Here is a 16,539-nt window from a genome sequence, read left to right as displayed (position 1 = left end):
GACACCCTCTTGGAGGGTGAGCGAGTCAGTTATACTGACCTTTTTTTTCTTTATTTTATTTATTCTCTGGTATTGTGTTAGTACATTTACCCTAGAAATAATAGATTAAAGGATATTTCGCGCAGCGACACGAGCTGAGCCCAGAAATTACATTTTGGGATGGCTTCAGTCCCAAGAACGTTAGTAAGGACTGGCTGAGCTGGGAGAGATGCCTGTGAAAAAGCTCACCTATGTATCAATGGAGGAGAAGTGATTAGGACCCAAGTTTTATGCTTTCTTTCTGATAGACTGAAGAAAAGGACCTTTTAACATTGTCTTCAGGTCAGTCAGCTATGGAATCCTTTTAGATTTAGTGACATGGAACTGAAGGAGTGACATACAAGCACTGGCAGCAGAATCATGCAGACTTGGCATCATGACCAACAATTTTGATTTATAATTTTGTAAAAGGTGTTTCCTCCGTAAAAGAAAAACCCTTCATCACATTAATTCCAGAAGGGAAGGGACAAAGAAAGATTCCCAAGGGTTATTGTGTGGATACTCCAATTGTTGGGTTTGGTGATAAAGCTTGTGTAAAAGGAGGAATCAGTCTGCTATCTTGTGGTGCATAATACCTTAAATTAATACCATACAATTCATTTGATATGATGGCATATGTAAGGGCACAGTGAAATGCAGTTTGATAACAAAGTCATATACATTTTTTTTATATATTCTTCCATCTTTCCTCTTTACACTGGGTTATATATGGTTGCATCTTTTTATTATATTTTCCCCCCCTCATCTATGTATACAAAAGTAAAATGAATTTTGTTTTGTGATGTTTGCATTGTTTTCTGTTACAGATGGTTCATGCAAAACTGATTGGCACAGAATTATTGGAACTCATTTTGGATGTCACAGACCATTTGCGGGATTATATTCAAGAGTACTTCAAACTGGAGAAGCATTTGTATTTTTCTTTCACACATCTTGTTTGTCGAACAGCGAAGCCAGGTATGCACATATACTAATCTGTTATTTTCTTGATTTATTTCTGTGGACTAACCTCTTTTTATGCTAGCATGTGTGATGGACCTGCACTATGATGGAGGCTCTTGCTTTTAGCTCTTCCCTGTGCTTTTCTGGCGTATCTTGTTTTATATATAATGTTTGTGTGTGTTCTAATGGTGTCTCTAATTGTCAGCAGGTTGAGGAAGGTGCTTGGAGTCCTTACCAAGCTGGTTATCTTGTGTATGGTCACACAGAGTACACTTACTTCAAGAAGACAATAAAATATTACAAGCTGAAAGGACAAGCTTTAGCATTGCATTCAGAATGTAAATAACAAAGAGTTTGAGGAGAACAGAGCAAACATTCATGGCTTAGCCTAACATTGAGGAGATTGACATGGCTGCTGAAGTTTGCATGCTAACAAGACCTTGTTAGTTTCAGGGTTTCAGAAGTTTGCATGCCTCTTAGAAGGGTTTGCATGCCTGCAAGACCTTGTTAGTTTCAGGGTTGCTGAAGTTTTGGCATCGCCCTGCAAGACCTTTTATTAGTTTTCACGGACCTCTGAAGTTTGCATGCCTGCCAATACCTTGGTTAGTTTTTCAGGACTTCTGAAGTTTGTATGCTTGCAAAGACCATTGTTAGTTTCAGGCGGTTTTCTGAGTTAAGACGTCTGACTAGTCCCTACAAACCATATGGCTCTGAGGAAGCTATTGATGGTTTTGGAATCTTCTAGATTGGGCAACAAATTTGGGAGTACTGATTCCAAAATTATTTTTATGAAATGTTGAGTTTTCCTACTCAGTGCCTAGTCATATGTTGGGTTGAGGAATTAAAGAGATAATGATTTGGCAGAAAGCAAAGCAAGTAATTTGGTTCAGCTTGGTTTCGTGTGAATTCCACAAGGATGCATAGGCTGAAAACTGATATTAATGAACCATGGGATTTTCTTGGGAATGGTAACCATTTTGTGGTGTTTGGAGAGGGAATCTTCCAAGTGGCAGAGGATCTGTGAATAGTGGCTTCCACTACGCCCCTTTACCTATACCGACACCCCTTGGGGTGCTCGCGCTGAGGGTAGTAACTTCAGCATACCATGTAAGCTTTTTTTTTTAGGATATATTTATCTTGACAAATGAGGCTAGGATTCTTTACCGGGCGACACAGGTCCTCCCCCAGAAATAGATTTTTCTCTCGTCAAAATCCCTTAATTCAGGCTTGGATCACAGCCTCTGTCAAAATGGTTTCACATGATTTGTTCTCTGTGACCTTTATTTGTTCATTGTCAGTTTGTTAAGTTTTAATCATAAGACTGATAGAAGCCAATTTCAGTGTGAAATAGCCTTTGAACTCTGCAGCATTCTGATGGAAACTGGCTTAGAATATCTAGCCACATTTGGCAGATAGCTAACATTATACTCTCATTTTAAGAATGGAATGGAATATAGAATTTAGGCCAAAGGCCAAACACTGGGACCTATGAGGTCATTCAGTGCTGAAAGGAAATTGAGAGTAAAAGTTTTAAAGGTGTAACAGAAGGAAAACCTTGCAGTTGTACCATGAAACCAATTGTTAAGAGAGGTTGGACAGTATGATGGAAGAAAGGCAATATGAATGGAGGTATAGTAAAAGGAGTGAAAGGGGTTGCAACTAGGGGGCCAAAGGGATGCTGCAAAGAACCTATAGTAATGCCCACAATGCACATAAGGGGGCACGGACAGCACTAACCCCCTATGGGGTCTGTTCATTTGAATCAAACTGACTATAGTTTTCAGTTTTGTATTTTAGCAGTTGTTTTAATTAACCACTAGTAATTCCAGATGGCTTTGTTCCTTTTTGTATAATTAGATCATCAGAATTAACAGTAATTATAGTTTTCAAGAAATATTTATTCATATAAAATATTTGTAGTTTAAATTGCTTCAAAACATCTGTTAGTGGTCATTTTTCCAATAAGTTATGAGATATTTTTCTTGAAAATGACCCCACCATTTATTTTTACTTTGTCTTATGAGTGATTAGTATACTTTATTTTCTTTCTTTCTGTAAATCTTCAGCTGCAAATCATTATGGACAGAATCAACAGGCTATTAACCCAAGAGGGCTCCAAAGGGAAATCAGCCTGCACAGAGACAAGTTACAGGAAAAGGTGACAAATAAATAGATGTGACGTAATAATACGTGTGAAATTTAAGGGATGTCATCACAGTGCAGGAAAAAATTTGCTCCTTGCTTAAATATGTGGAGATCAGAAATTACACTGTTATATTAGGCAAACTATTCCACATAGATCTAAGTGTAGCCAAGATAAAACTCCGAGAAGACAACACACTTCTTTGCAGCAGCAGCCTGCTTAGTGTTGTGATAAAAAATTAGCTAGGTCAGGTAAAGAAGAATTCAGAGGATTTTTGTTGTTGTAGTGAATAATGTACGACAAACATGATGGACATCAAGATTTGGCAGATTAAACTTGACTGGTGACATAACTCTATCAAAGAGTTTGAGATGAGAGTCAGCACTGGAAGGCCACATTTGAGAACAGTACTATAACCAAGGAAGAAGAAACAAGATAAAGCATTTAAGATAGCTTTTTCACCCAAAAATTTCAGACCTATTTACAAGATAGCTTCTAAGCCTTTTGGCTTAGAAGCTATCAAAGGAGCTTATGTGTCTGCTCCAAAAGCAGCCGTTCTCACTAAAGTACAAATGCCTTTTACCTTGCACCAGTCAGATGTATAACAAGTTGTTAATGCCATGCTGCCTTCTCCTCTTCCTACCTCGGAAATTTCTCATGTTAATTAATGGGATAGGCGAATGATGTTATTTATACCGGCCCATTCTGGTATCACCTAACTTGTATCCTGCCTTTGCTGGTTTTCCCCTTGTGGGCAGCTGATCTGGAACTAAGCATGGTCTTATGCTGGACAAGTATTGTTCCATCTCAAGAAATCTCATATTTTGTGTGTACTGAAGGCTTGATGGCTTTAGGCACGTTAGCTTCTTGCAAGATAACATCATCCCAATATGAAGAAATTAAATCTGTTCTAGTCACCTATTAAAAGCAATGGTTTGTGAGATATAAGTACGTCGAACATTTCTGAAATAGATTTTGCTTTGTAGAGAGAAACTATGGGCACACACTAAGGTTTCTACTCCCTACTGACTGATTGGGTACATAGAGATTACTTCTTCAAAACTTAGATATGATATTTGGGTAAAAAATTTCATGTTTCTTCCAGCTATAAGAGTAAGTATCAAAAGTTTTGCCTTCCTTTAATTTGGTGGAAAACCTTTTTTGTTGCAGCATTGTCGAGAGATGCTAAGTGAACTTTTGAAAATTATTTTCTATATTACTATAGGTAAACATTCATCATTTTCTTTTAGTAGAAGTTTCAAAGACTTTTGCTTTCTTGCATATTTCCAAACCATAACAATACGTACCAAACTTGCCATATGTTAGATAGAAAGGTAAGACAGATGTACGTCTTTAAAAATCTGACAGTAGGAATATGAAAGGTCAGCTGTAGAATATTGCTTTATGGTACTTATTTTTAAGTCCTGTCATTGATAATAGATTGTTTTCCTTGTTTCAGATAAGTCAGCAAATAGGTCAGCATCTGATTTAAGCCATGAAGTCCATGCTGATAACTGCATTTTGCAAGAGTCGGGCAGATGTCTGAAAATACCACCTGCATACACTTTCCGGGATTACAGGTGGTGTATTTTTATCCCATTATCTTGCTTTGCCTTACCTATTTTGAAAGCTGTCATTTCTTGGAAACATCTTTTTCTTTGTCAGTAACAGAGGATGCATTTGCCTGATTCCTTGTGTGTTATCATGGCCTCTTATGAATAAGGTTTTTATTGTTTGAAATTGATTGATTGATACTTGCACCAATTTTTAGTTTAACGTTGTTACAAGTAAAGCCTGGTCGAAACAAAACTTATCCACTTAATGTATCCTATACGTACATGGATGAAAATGTGAATTTAACTAGTCCCTAAAATCAGCTCTAGAAATGATAACTGGAAATGAATTTACGTATTTATAGCATCAGTTATTATTTGAAGTTTCTTGATATTGCAACTACTCGTAACAAAATGCCACAAATAAAAAGAAATGGTTACGTATATTAATATCATAACATATTTAAATCCTCCAAGTTTACATATTTCCTTGTATTTGGGGTAATGAGATATCTTCAGTTCTGTTCTCATGTGGAGTGGCTGCAACTCAATTATATTATAAGTATATTGTAAATGCAATCACTGAAAGATCCTATACTAGTAACAAAACAAACATATTCGGAATTCATATCAGTGGAGTGGAAAGGGAAATTATTCTGTGAACATTTCGTAGACAACTCATTTTGGAAAGTAAAGGAGTTCTTAACTGAATAAAATATGCACCTTCATAAACTTTTCCTTTCCAATTATAATTGAATATGCGCAATGTATATTTGACTTTTGGACCTTGTTTGTTTTTCCAGTGGTACAACTAGTACGTACTATACTCGTTTTTTTTTCCATCTGTCCACCCACCTGTGGTGTTTGCGTATGGTAACACTGCATCCCGGGCTTTAGATAGTTACATTCAGCAATAATAACAATATCCTATTTCGAATATTAACGGTGTAATTCGCATACAGTTCATTATTAAAACACTTTTCAGTTGCAAATGTACACCCAGATATCCTTTTATTTACCTAAAACTTACACATAGCGAACCTATCTAAAGCCCGGGACGCAGTGTTACCATACGCAAAACACCACAGGCGGGTGGACAGATGGAATAAACAGAGTATAGTTATTATTATTATTATTATAAAGGGTTATAGTTTATTCAGACCTCTGAGCCTAATAAAGGCTCTTCTCGAGCTGGTTAGTACTACGTACTAGTACTATCAATCCTTTGGATGAGGCAAAAATTACATTGCTGAAAAGCAGATATAGTTCATTTGAATGCATAATACTTCATAGTGATTGCTAAAAACTTTGATAAATAAAATTAGAGTCTGTACTGAATACCCAGGTGTTCTGGATACAAAATAGGCTAGAATACCAAAAGGAGTGACTTGTCCTCAGTTGTTTCAATTGCTGTTCTTTAAATACCTTGAGGTGCCTAAAATCTTTCCATAGAGGAAAACAATTACATTTGTTGTCATACTTTGGTTAATGGACTTAATCCATTCCACAAAGCTGTCCAATATTAATACCAACAATATGTCCTTAAATTGAGCACATTTTTCCCAGAAGAACTTTAGGTAATTGTATGAAACCGTTCCAAACTTCCAAAAATACAACTAATAAAAAGGATTTTAACTTGAATATAAGACACCTATTATGCAGAACTTCTACAAATCGTAAACAGATGCAATAAATATCAATCTGGTCTTCCTCTGCCTGGGGAAGAGGGGGAAAGATGTTATTGTTTGGAAACAAAGGCAGGTAACAGTTTCTGGGAATTTTTCCCTTTTCTGTTTTGTATATTACTTAATGATATAATAATAATGTCATAGTAAAGCCTAAAAACACCAAAGTCCCAGAACGCTGCCTGCTGGAACATCAAAACTGATACTGATCAGTGTAGGGTCTCAGACTATACACCAGGAACTCTCTGGAGTTTATATGTTAGATCCTTATGGTTATCAAGTTGAAAGCAGACTTGGAATGAATTTGGACTTAATCCAGTGTAGAGGTTGTCCTGCTTGTAATTACATAGATGGAATAATGGATTTGAGGCAGCAAAGTTGTATTCAGGGGCTAGGTCCTGATATAGGTGGCTTAAAGGTAAACTTTTTACTATCTTTAGCTTTTAACTCCATGTAAATGTTTACTTTGTAGAGGGCTATCAGAATTGATCATATTGCTTTAATTCACTTATCATTGAATAATTGTTTTCATTTTAAAGATCTTTAGCAATTATACAATTCACTTTTCATAACCACTAGTTTTTCATTGTACGGATCTATTTGAAGGTCTTAGTTTTCAGGGTCACCCAACTACTGGTAAATATATTTTACCATTTAAGATCTACTATAATCACCTTTTTCAGCATATCTTAGCCATAAGCAAGTGTTTTTTTTTTATTAAAGATCTAGCTAGACATTATAATCTTAGACTAAATATTATTGAGACCCATAATGATACTGTTTTGGGCTGTCAAAAAACAGGTATGATATATGTATTCTAAATTACCTAGGTCAAGTTAAATCCTTTGTATACTTTTACCAAAAACGAAGGCACCAGGATTTAAGCAGTTTAAATGATTAGACGGCAGAAGCATAGTCAAATGTGAGCCTGGAACACTTGACTGAATTATTTAAGATCCAGTGTTTTATCATGTGCAGATTTGCAGCAGACGCTTGAAAGAAAAAGGCATTGAATTATATAGATAATTCAAGAGTTGTGAAAGCATTTATGTTGTACATGAATGCTCAATATCAATCCTCTTTGCTGTAAAACTATGGGAGGGTCTGATTTGAGATAGTGTTTATTACCCCAGTGCTTCATTGTTAAGTTTTCAGTAATTTGTTAAGATTTTTAAGCTGATTTTTGCACTTTTAAAGACTTTATTAAGCATGTTTTTTCAATTTTGCCATTTATTATCAAGAAAGGTATAGACATCACTTGCAGTATTACCTATCTACCCTGTGAAATCAGTCCTATATTTAATTATTACAGCGGTACTTTTTGTTACAGAATTTGAAATAGAGAATATGAAACATCATTATTTCAATGAAGTATAGTACTCCCATGTTGCATAAATGGAAATCATAGATTCCTTTTTCACTTGTGCAGTGCAATTCTATACCTCAACGAGGACTTCAAAGGAGGGGAGTTCATTTTTACCAAGGATCGTACAGGGGCGTCATATGAGGTAAATAGCTTTTAGTTTTATTATTTTATACCTTTAATAGCCTTTCATTTGCCCTGTTTGTCATCAGATTTGAGTTTTCCAAAGTTTTGATGTAATTCATGAACTATTTATGATATCTGTGGAATTCCAGTCCTTTGTGGCAACCGCAGGAGAGGTTTCCATTGACTTATAAGTGACATTACTTTTCAAGAATATGTAATTAGAAAATTACTTTGTGTGTCACTGTCATGATCAGGTTTTCTTGGTAGTTTTTAGTATGCTCAACAGAAATAGATGAAGGGGCCTAGGAACACCATACAATAATAGTTTCTGTTAACAAGTCTTTGTGATAATTTCATTTGGGCTTTTTAACTGAACAGACTACAGCACCAAATATACTGTTATTCTCCATAATAAGATTGTTGCCGTAAATATCTGATATGTCCAGAATTTACGCAGATGAAAGCAATGAAAATAATTTCCCTAAAGTATAGTATTTGATTTCAAAATCGGCAGTGATGTGTGGTTGATGATTCAATTGATAATAATTAAATTCTTATTGACTAATTTCCACAGTATTTTCCTTGGTTCATTAGAAGGGTTTCTTCAAAATCCAGTGGTCCAACTTTAATTTTTTTACATAATTAGAATTATTGTTATGGCATTTGTAACTGAAAACTGAATGGAAAATGACTGTTTTAATATAGTGTCTTTGTTCAGGCTTAAAATTCTGGTCTATGATTGTTGGTTCGTTCCTGAATTAAGAATTAATGAAGCAGATATTTTGTTTTGTATAATTAATAATATTATATATATATAATATCTATATTAGTCTATATCAATATATATATATTACGTATATTATATATATAATATATATATATATATATTATATTACATATATAGATTATATATATATATATTATATATATTATATTATCTATATATATAGATATCTAGACCCTTGTCCTGTAGGTTTGTGTTGGGGCTTCCTCCTGCACTGTTGCTGTCTTGGTGATTTCCTGATATACATATATATATATATATATATATATATATATATATATATATATATATATATATATATATATATAATTCTTTTTATACCCTTACTCTCCAGATCAATATCTAGTGCAAAGTTTTCCTTTGAAATATATGTCCCATTAGAGTTAAAGGAAGAGAGGACCTCGGCAGTTTGAGAAATGCTCTGCATGAAGGAGACAGGGAATTGAGATGTAGAGGGAATAAAGAGGAATTTTAACATTGTGAGTCTTCTTCACTGAACGCAGAAGAATAGCCATTACAAAGGGTTATAAATGTCATAGTCACTGTGATCAGTTGTATACATTCAGTAGCATAGACAGTGGGAGGGTCAGAGATGTAGCAAGTGGCACAGCCAGAAGTACAGGAACAGCAAGCAGCATCATGGTTAGAGAAGTAGATGTCCCAGATTACCGTCATTCAGATAGAACTTCCAGAAGAGAGAAGCTGACAGCCTGAAATTGTATACTGTCACTTTAGGTGACCCTTTTGTCTTTAAAAGATTCTTACAAGGAATGGGAAATGCCATTTTTCCAAATAAGGAAGAGGAGAGGCAGCAACAAATAGAAGTCAGTTTGGTTGCCTAGTCCAAAAGAGGGAGAGCACCAACCACATTCCATTTAGTGGGAAGCAGGCCCTAGGTTTGGATACAGCAGTTGAGGGAGAAGGAGGTGGATGGAGAATGAGAAGAAAAATAGGGAGGACGGGAAAGCAGCCTGTGTACCGTGTTACTGGGCACAAAATAGGGAATATAAGAGCTGCAGATGTGATTCTAATCGGGTTTGATATATAGAACCCCTAGATAATGTATTGCCCTAGTTCCTCCTACATTGAGAACTGGGCATCTTGTGATAAGAAACCACCTCTATATTTCACGGTTAGAATAACAAATGCATAATTTAAAAATATTTGAGCAAGTATATACTTTCTCAGAGACTATTGATGCAAAAACAAATAATGGTTAGTACTTACAGAAGAACTGGAAACTTACTGAGTATGATATGACAAATGTGAATTGGGCTAAAGAAAATGCAACTGGCATGTTACACTTAGAAATTAGAATAAAACTATGCAAATGAAAAGGAAGCACAAGAGCAGCCCAGTAATAAGGTAAAGAATGACGTAAAATAAGGAGAATATGAACAAGAGTATGATGGGTAGAAGGTAGGGATGGTTGCCTCTTTTGAACAAGAGCATAAAGGCAGACTCAGATATCGTCGATCCAAGACTGCAACTGGCGTAATGGCTTCGTTTGGTGTCAGTCGCAGACCCTCTGGTACAAGAAAATGAAAATAAATAAAATCAGCTGATTACGTCACCAACACGACGTATGCAATCTACAATATAGACAGCATTACGCACGTCAAGATGAGATTGCCGACATACGTAGCCGTCCACGTACGTCGCCGGTGATCTAGGCCATGCTTTTTAACAGCTTTTTTCCGGATGGCGACTGCCGTGAAGGCAATTGCATCATACGTAAGACACGTGCTGATGTACACAATAACATTACAACATATGTAACTGTGTTGTGAACATGTTGGATTGTATAAAAGTATGAGATAACAACTTTGTTGTTATTTACCTTTACTATATGAAATTCTGAAATTATTTAATAAATATTCTTCATTTGGATTTGCACATTACTTTTTACAAGTTTTAGGTTTCTTTTTCTTATTATCGCTCCTTATACATTTCAGTCTTTATTTGTCTCAAGTATAATAACCTTTAAAATATTGGAGAGGGGTTGAAGTGTCCAAAGTTTACTGTGTTCAACATTTGAAAATTAAGTAAATATTTCACAAAATTTATCATATTACAAAAGTATACATATTTATATTTAACAATAGCAGGTGATTTTTAGTCCATAAGATATATAAAATACATACCAAGAGGAATTCACATTACCGTTGTTAGATACAACAGTTACAAGAAGTGTCCGTTGAAGTACTACAAGGTGTACTCGAAGCTGGACTCCTCGTACAGGGAAATATGTTCTCCAGGAAACTGTTACTGGCAACTTGGCTGAGACTCGGTAGTGTCAGAGGCGATGGCGATGTTGACGACCCAATGCAAGGAACAGTGCTTGCCCAAGGAGACAGACGTTCCCCCTGAAGCAAAGCTATTTGCTGCGGTGACAGGCAGTAAAGTTGTTCTGGTTGGGAAGCTGATTGATTGGCAAAGGATGTCGAAGGCACAGCAGGATGAGGCGTGAAGTATGTCGAAGGAATAGCAGGATGAGGGATGAAAGCTCTGGGTGATGACGTTTCTTGGCCCATTTCCACAAATGCATATCTCGTATGTGGGAATAGGTTCAATAATGCTTTCAATATTCCCTCCTTCGATGCCTTCTGTAGTTTCTGAACAAGAAACCCAATTTCCTTATGATGGTAATTATAGAAGAACAGGTCAGTCTCAGCACAGTCCTTAATAACCTTCTTCAAGTGGAGATTCCAGTAGGCTTCTCTGGGATGTGGATTCAACTGGTCAATGAAATCCTGCCTGGCTGCTTCAACATGTGTAATCACCTAAGAAAATTGTTAGTCATCAAACAAAAGTGCACGTGCCTCAGTGGCGTGGTTGGTATGGTGTTGGCGTCCCACCTCGGTGGTCGCTAGTTCAATTCTCGCCACATCCATTGAAGAGTGAGAGACGTGTATTTCTGGTGATAGAAGTTCACTCTCGACGTGGTTCGGAAGTCACGTAAAGCTGTTGGTCCTGTTGCTGAATAACCACCGGTTCCATGCAACGTAAAAACACCTTACAAACAAAAATTGCTGTAATATATATTTCATTGGAAAAAATAAAAAACCGGTAAAATAATTTTAATTGTTGAAATCATATAATTATTGTATTTTTGTTATTTTTAACTAAAATAAAGAACAGTGTGGAAATAATGAAATACTAACCTTGTGAAGTGCGCTGTCTTGGCTTTGTTGACTTACATTGTCAAGCTTCTTTTGCTTTGGCCTACTTTCCTCGATGGAAAGTAGTTGTGTCCCCATCATCCCCACCAGCAGCAGCCTCAACTTCTTCAGAGGCATGAAGAAGGGCAGCAGCAGCAGCAGCAGCAGCAGTGGACTGCAGGGAGAGAACAAGGGAAATATATTAATATATTTGGGAACAGCTTACAGTGGTCCCCGTATTTGCAGAAGATACGTACAAGACCCCCCGACGAATAACTAGAACCCATGAATGGTTGGAACCCATATAAAAAGGCCAAAAACGGCCTATTTTATTAGTTAAAACTCAAGAAAAAACCACTAAAATGTTTGATACCTGGTTTAATAGTTTTATCAGAAAAAGTGCATTTTATGATGAAATTGATAACTAAAAATAAAACAGGAATTTGTGGATATTTCTCATAGAAAAATACTGCAAATACTCTAATTTTCCGCGAATAAAGGGGGTACGTGCCAGAGAGAAGTCAGCAAATGTGTGAGCCCGTGAATACCGAGAACGCGAATACAGGGGGGTCCACTGTATGTGAAACATGAAAATCTTGTTTCAGTCCAAGCATCTTGTGTTTTTTCTGGCAGACAATGTGATTACAGCGGAAGGGGTACTCCTGCTGCCATTCCTCCAACATCGTCTCCTTGGAGTCTCATAGGACGACACCTGGAGTTTTTTTCATACGGAGCTGCTCAGATCCTTTGCTGGCTCCCTGAATCTGTCGTCAGTTACTCATTGTTGCCAAGGATATCCAACTTAGAGTGGGATTCCATGACAGGTTCCTTCTCTATGTCAGTCAGGACGAGTGATGTTGATTGAGACGAATCTTCACTGAATTGGAACTGACAGGGGTCATCAGAACCATGGCTAGGGGCAGCTGCTGAAGATGCACTTGGCTCCACTGAGTCCTTGTATGCTACAACCTTCTTCCTCACAACCTTGTGTCACAATGTGGCTACTGCGCACCCCCTCTGTGCAAGTTGAAGGATTGCTTAGTACATTGTGTGTGTTGTAGTGTAAACCGTATGTAGAAATTGCTACTTATGTCTGCCGTAGTCACATTATGTCAGTTGAGAGGGCATAACGACACTCATATGTTGGCATGACATGGTGACTTTTGACGTTTTGCATAGCTTGACCATGACAACGACATGCAACAGCTAGTTGTTGCCAACACTTGGTGGACGTCGTGAAACTCAATGACTCTGTGAGGAAACATGGAGACTGGAGCGTAATTCAGTCGTAATACGACCATTACAACCTGAGTGGCTTGAATCTCTGATGTCTGAGTCAGGCTTAAGGCTGCTTAAAGTTCTGGTTTATTTATATTGAACAAATACTTCAGTTTACTGCACAAACACTTTAACTTGCTTCAGCTTTTTGTTTTATCAGTTTCATTTTTCTTTTGAGCATTAATTTTGTTACAGTTGAATAGTACCAGTATTTCATTTTAATTTCAGGGGATGGTACAGCCAAAGTGTGGAAGGATGGTAGCCTTCTCAGCAGGCCCAGAAAATTTGCATGGTGTCTTACCAGTTTTGGAAGGAAGTCGATGTGCCATTGGGATGTGGTTCACTCATAATGAAAAGCACAAAGAAATTGAACGATCATTAGCTGAACTGCTGCTCAAGAAGTTGGAATGATTCGTGGAAGGCTTACCTGTTTCTGGAAACCGAATTATGCTCTTCTTATGTGCCTGAATGTTGGAATTGTATGCTCAGGATCAATGGATTTAACATTAACTAATGTACTTGCTAAAACCCAGGCATTCAAGTGTCAGCTGTAGGGAATATTAAACAAGTAAATAATGCGCCGAAGTTTCGAGTTTTCTGTACAGCCACTGCAGCATAAATCAAGGCCACGGAAAATATATCTATCTTTTGGTGGTCTCGATATAATGCTGTATGAGCCACGGCCCATGAAACTTTGACCACGACCCTGTGGTGGCCAGTCTTATATCGTTCCCTTAAGAACAATTATGGCTAACTTTAACCTTAAATGAAATAAGAACCACTGAGTCTAGAGGGCTGCAATTTGTATGTTTGATTATTGGAAGGTTGAGGTGATCAACATAGCAATTTGCAGCCCTCTAGCCTCAGTAGTTTTTGAGATCTAAGGGCGGACATAAAAAGTGCGGATAGAAAAAAAGTGCGGATGGACAGCCAAAGCCGGTGCAACAGCTTTCTTTTAAAGAAAGCTGATGAAAATGGTGAAACTTGGATTATCTAGTCACTACAGCTAACACAGTACAGTCAGCGTTGTTTTTTATGTAATTCAAACTTTGAAATCTAGTCAAATTTAGACATTAACGTAACACTATTTCTTAAATTCCTAAAAGTCTATCAAAGATATAGAAAAAGTCATCCTTCAAAACTTTGCCAATGAAGTGTAGAGCACAGAAGTAACATGGAAGAAGTGGTTGTTATCAAGCTAGCAATATGACAAAGAAAACTGAATTTCCAGACAAGGGACATTTTTGTATACTTTGTTATTCCTAGACCATTTAATTTTCGTTCACACAGTTTATCCGATGTTTATCCTGCCATTCCTCGATGGGAAAGTGTATGAAAATGTTATATTTTATTATTAATGATATAGCAGTAGGCATATATTTTGTTATTGTCCACGTGTGTGTAGTACTAAATCTATGGGTTTATTCAGCTGGCACTGGAGATGTTCAGAATTGTGCGGCATGTTTTGAAACCTTTGTATAAATAAAATAAAATTTCTGTTTTCTTAACTTTAATTTATTCCAGCCAGGAAATTAAACTGTTCTTATATTGTAAACAGAACTGCATTTTCATTCATTTTTATTTGTTATAAGAGTAATTGCAATTAAAACTTCATTGTAAACACTCAAGTCCCCCTGTAAAAAAAAGCTAAGAGCCCCTTACACACGAGGACACTAGTGTCCCGCCACTGGTGTCGGACACTAGTGTCCTTGCTCAAGACACCGCCTGGCAACTAGTGAGCCACTCACACACCTAAGTCGGAAGAATGGCGGGAAACGAAGAGCTTCTACTTGTTGCTTTGCTGGCCAAAAAGAAATCGAAGAGGCGCTCTGTAGAGAGGAAGGTGCATGTACATCCCATGTTGTTATCAAGAATGAACACAGAAGTGCATCATACACTTTTCAATGATTTGTGTGCTGATGAAAAGAAGTTTTTCAACTATTTTCGTATGAGCAAGCCGTCATTTGAAGAACTTCTCAGCTAGTCAGGAGAGACATCACAGGAACTACCATAGTGCTGGTAGTTTTTCTATTTCACAAATGAGGTCCTCCGTGTTCAGCTTCTCCTCCACCTTCTTCGAAATTGTCCTTGATAGGCCGTCTCCTTCCATCATGGGATGATGGTGGGTGTCAAAACTGAGCATGAGAAGCTGGCCAGTGGGTGGTGGACACTGGTGGCTACGTGTGAAAGCTTCCATTTAAAACAATGCTTTGCAGTGAGTGGCGGCAACCGTCAGCGTCCGCCACGTGTTGCGGGAGTGAGACACCAAAAAATCGTTGCCCGGAAGTTGTCTGCTTGGGACACTGCTGTTGCCTCGTGTGAAAGGCTCCATTTGATAATATGGGAGGCAACTAGTGTCCGACACCGGTGGCGGACACTAGTGTCCTCGTGTGTAAGGGCTCTAAACCTTTGTTACCTTGTCACAAAAACATACGGTGGTGAAAAGTAGTTAATAAATAAATGAATTGCAGTCTATTAAACTTACTCAAGAATTTCTAAAATAGCAGATATGGTTGTTGCTCTGCCAAAGTTCTCGAGGGTTGCTTGTGAGAAGGAGTAAGTGAGAGCATAGTTGGGTTGTTTTCAATTGTCGGGAGTGATTGAAGAGTTTAAATGTTTTTGTATGGTTGATAATTATGTCGTGTTTCGTATTTTTATTGCTGTTAAGATCGTGTAGTATGTATTTATGTCTGTGGTTTTCCTAAAGAGAGTGAGAGAGAGATAGCGAGAGCGTAAGTGGTGGATGGATAGTTAACGAGTGGGTTGCTTGTTGGGTGATTGTCTGGGTTGTGTGCTGGCGTGGTTGCCGGGTCAGTTAGTCAGTCTGTGATGAGTAATGGTATAGGACAGAGATAAGGCAGAGTCTGTTGATGGTCAGTTGTTGTTGTGTGATTTGATTGATTTTGATATTGTGTAAATGTTGTGCGTGTGTCTGTCTGGTTGTTGTTGAGGTAAAGAGAGAGTGTTGTATTTGATTTTGTGTTTTGATGTTTGTGAGTTGTTTGTTGGAGACAGTGTTGGCGGTTGTTTGTGTATTGATTTGTTGAGTTTATGATGTTGGCGTTATTTGAGCAGTGAGTTGTTGTATGATCTGTTGTGTTGTTTTCGAGTTGTTGGTATTTGTCTGCATAGTGATTGTAATGTTGTATTTTTGTGGAGTTCTTGTATGGTTTGGGCGCTTGTCTGTCTTTGTGTAGTATTGAATTCAGCGGTTGTTGTGTCTCGACAACTGTATCCAGCGGACGGCACAGCGTCTCGCCCTGAGTGTCTCGAGTCTAAGGTGAGTACATGTGTTTTTGCTTTGTGTGTTCTGTCCTCTGTGTCTCATTAAGCCAATTGTCCTGCGTGTTTTAGTAACATAAAGGGGAAAAGTATGGCTGTGGGAAAATTTGTCAGTCTGAACGATTAATGTAAATGTGGGAGACCGTGTTACTTGCTTTTGTTTTTTGCTTGTGATTCCGTCAC

The 16,539-nt window shown here is 37.4% G+C and overlaps 1 protein-coding gene across 1 annotated transcript in view; it reads left to right on the top strand.

The window, feature by feature from the left end:
* LOC135219964 (prolyl 3-hydroxylase 1-like) overlaps positions 1-14,576 on the top strand; it is a 173,252-nt gene extending 158,676 nt beyond the window's left edge. The window contains exons 10-13 of the mRNA XM_064257207.1: positions 846-996; positions 4,584-4,704; positions 7,792-7,870; positions 13,303-14,576. Coding sequence (XP_064113277.1) covers positions 846-996; positions 4,584-4,704; positions 7,792-7,870; positions 13,303-13,485 — 534 coding nt within the window. The 3' untranslated portion in view covers positions 13,486-14,576. The remainder of the gene's footprint in view (positions 1-845; positions 997-4,583; positions 4,705-7,791; positions 7,871-13,302) is intronic.
* Positions 14,577-16,539: the final 1,963 nt, after the last annotated feature.

This window comes from Macrobrachium nipponense, chromosome 1 (genome assembly GCF_015104395.2).
Source record: "Macrobrachium nipponense isolate FS-2020 chromosome 1, ASM1510439v2, whole genome shotgun sequence".
Lineage (NCBI taxonomy): Eukaryota > Metazoa > Arthropoda > Malacostraca > Decapoda > Palaemonidae > Macrobrachium > Macrobrachium nipponense.
This window is presented reverse-complemented; position numbering and strand designations above follow the sequence as displayed.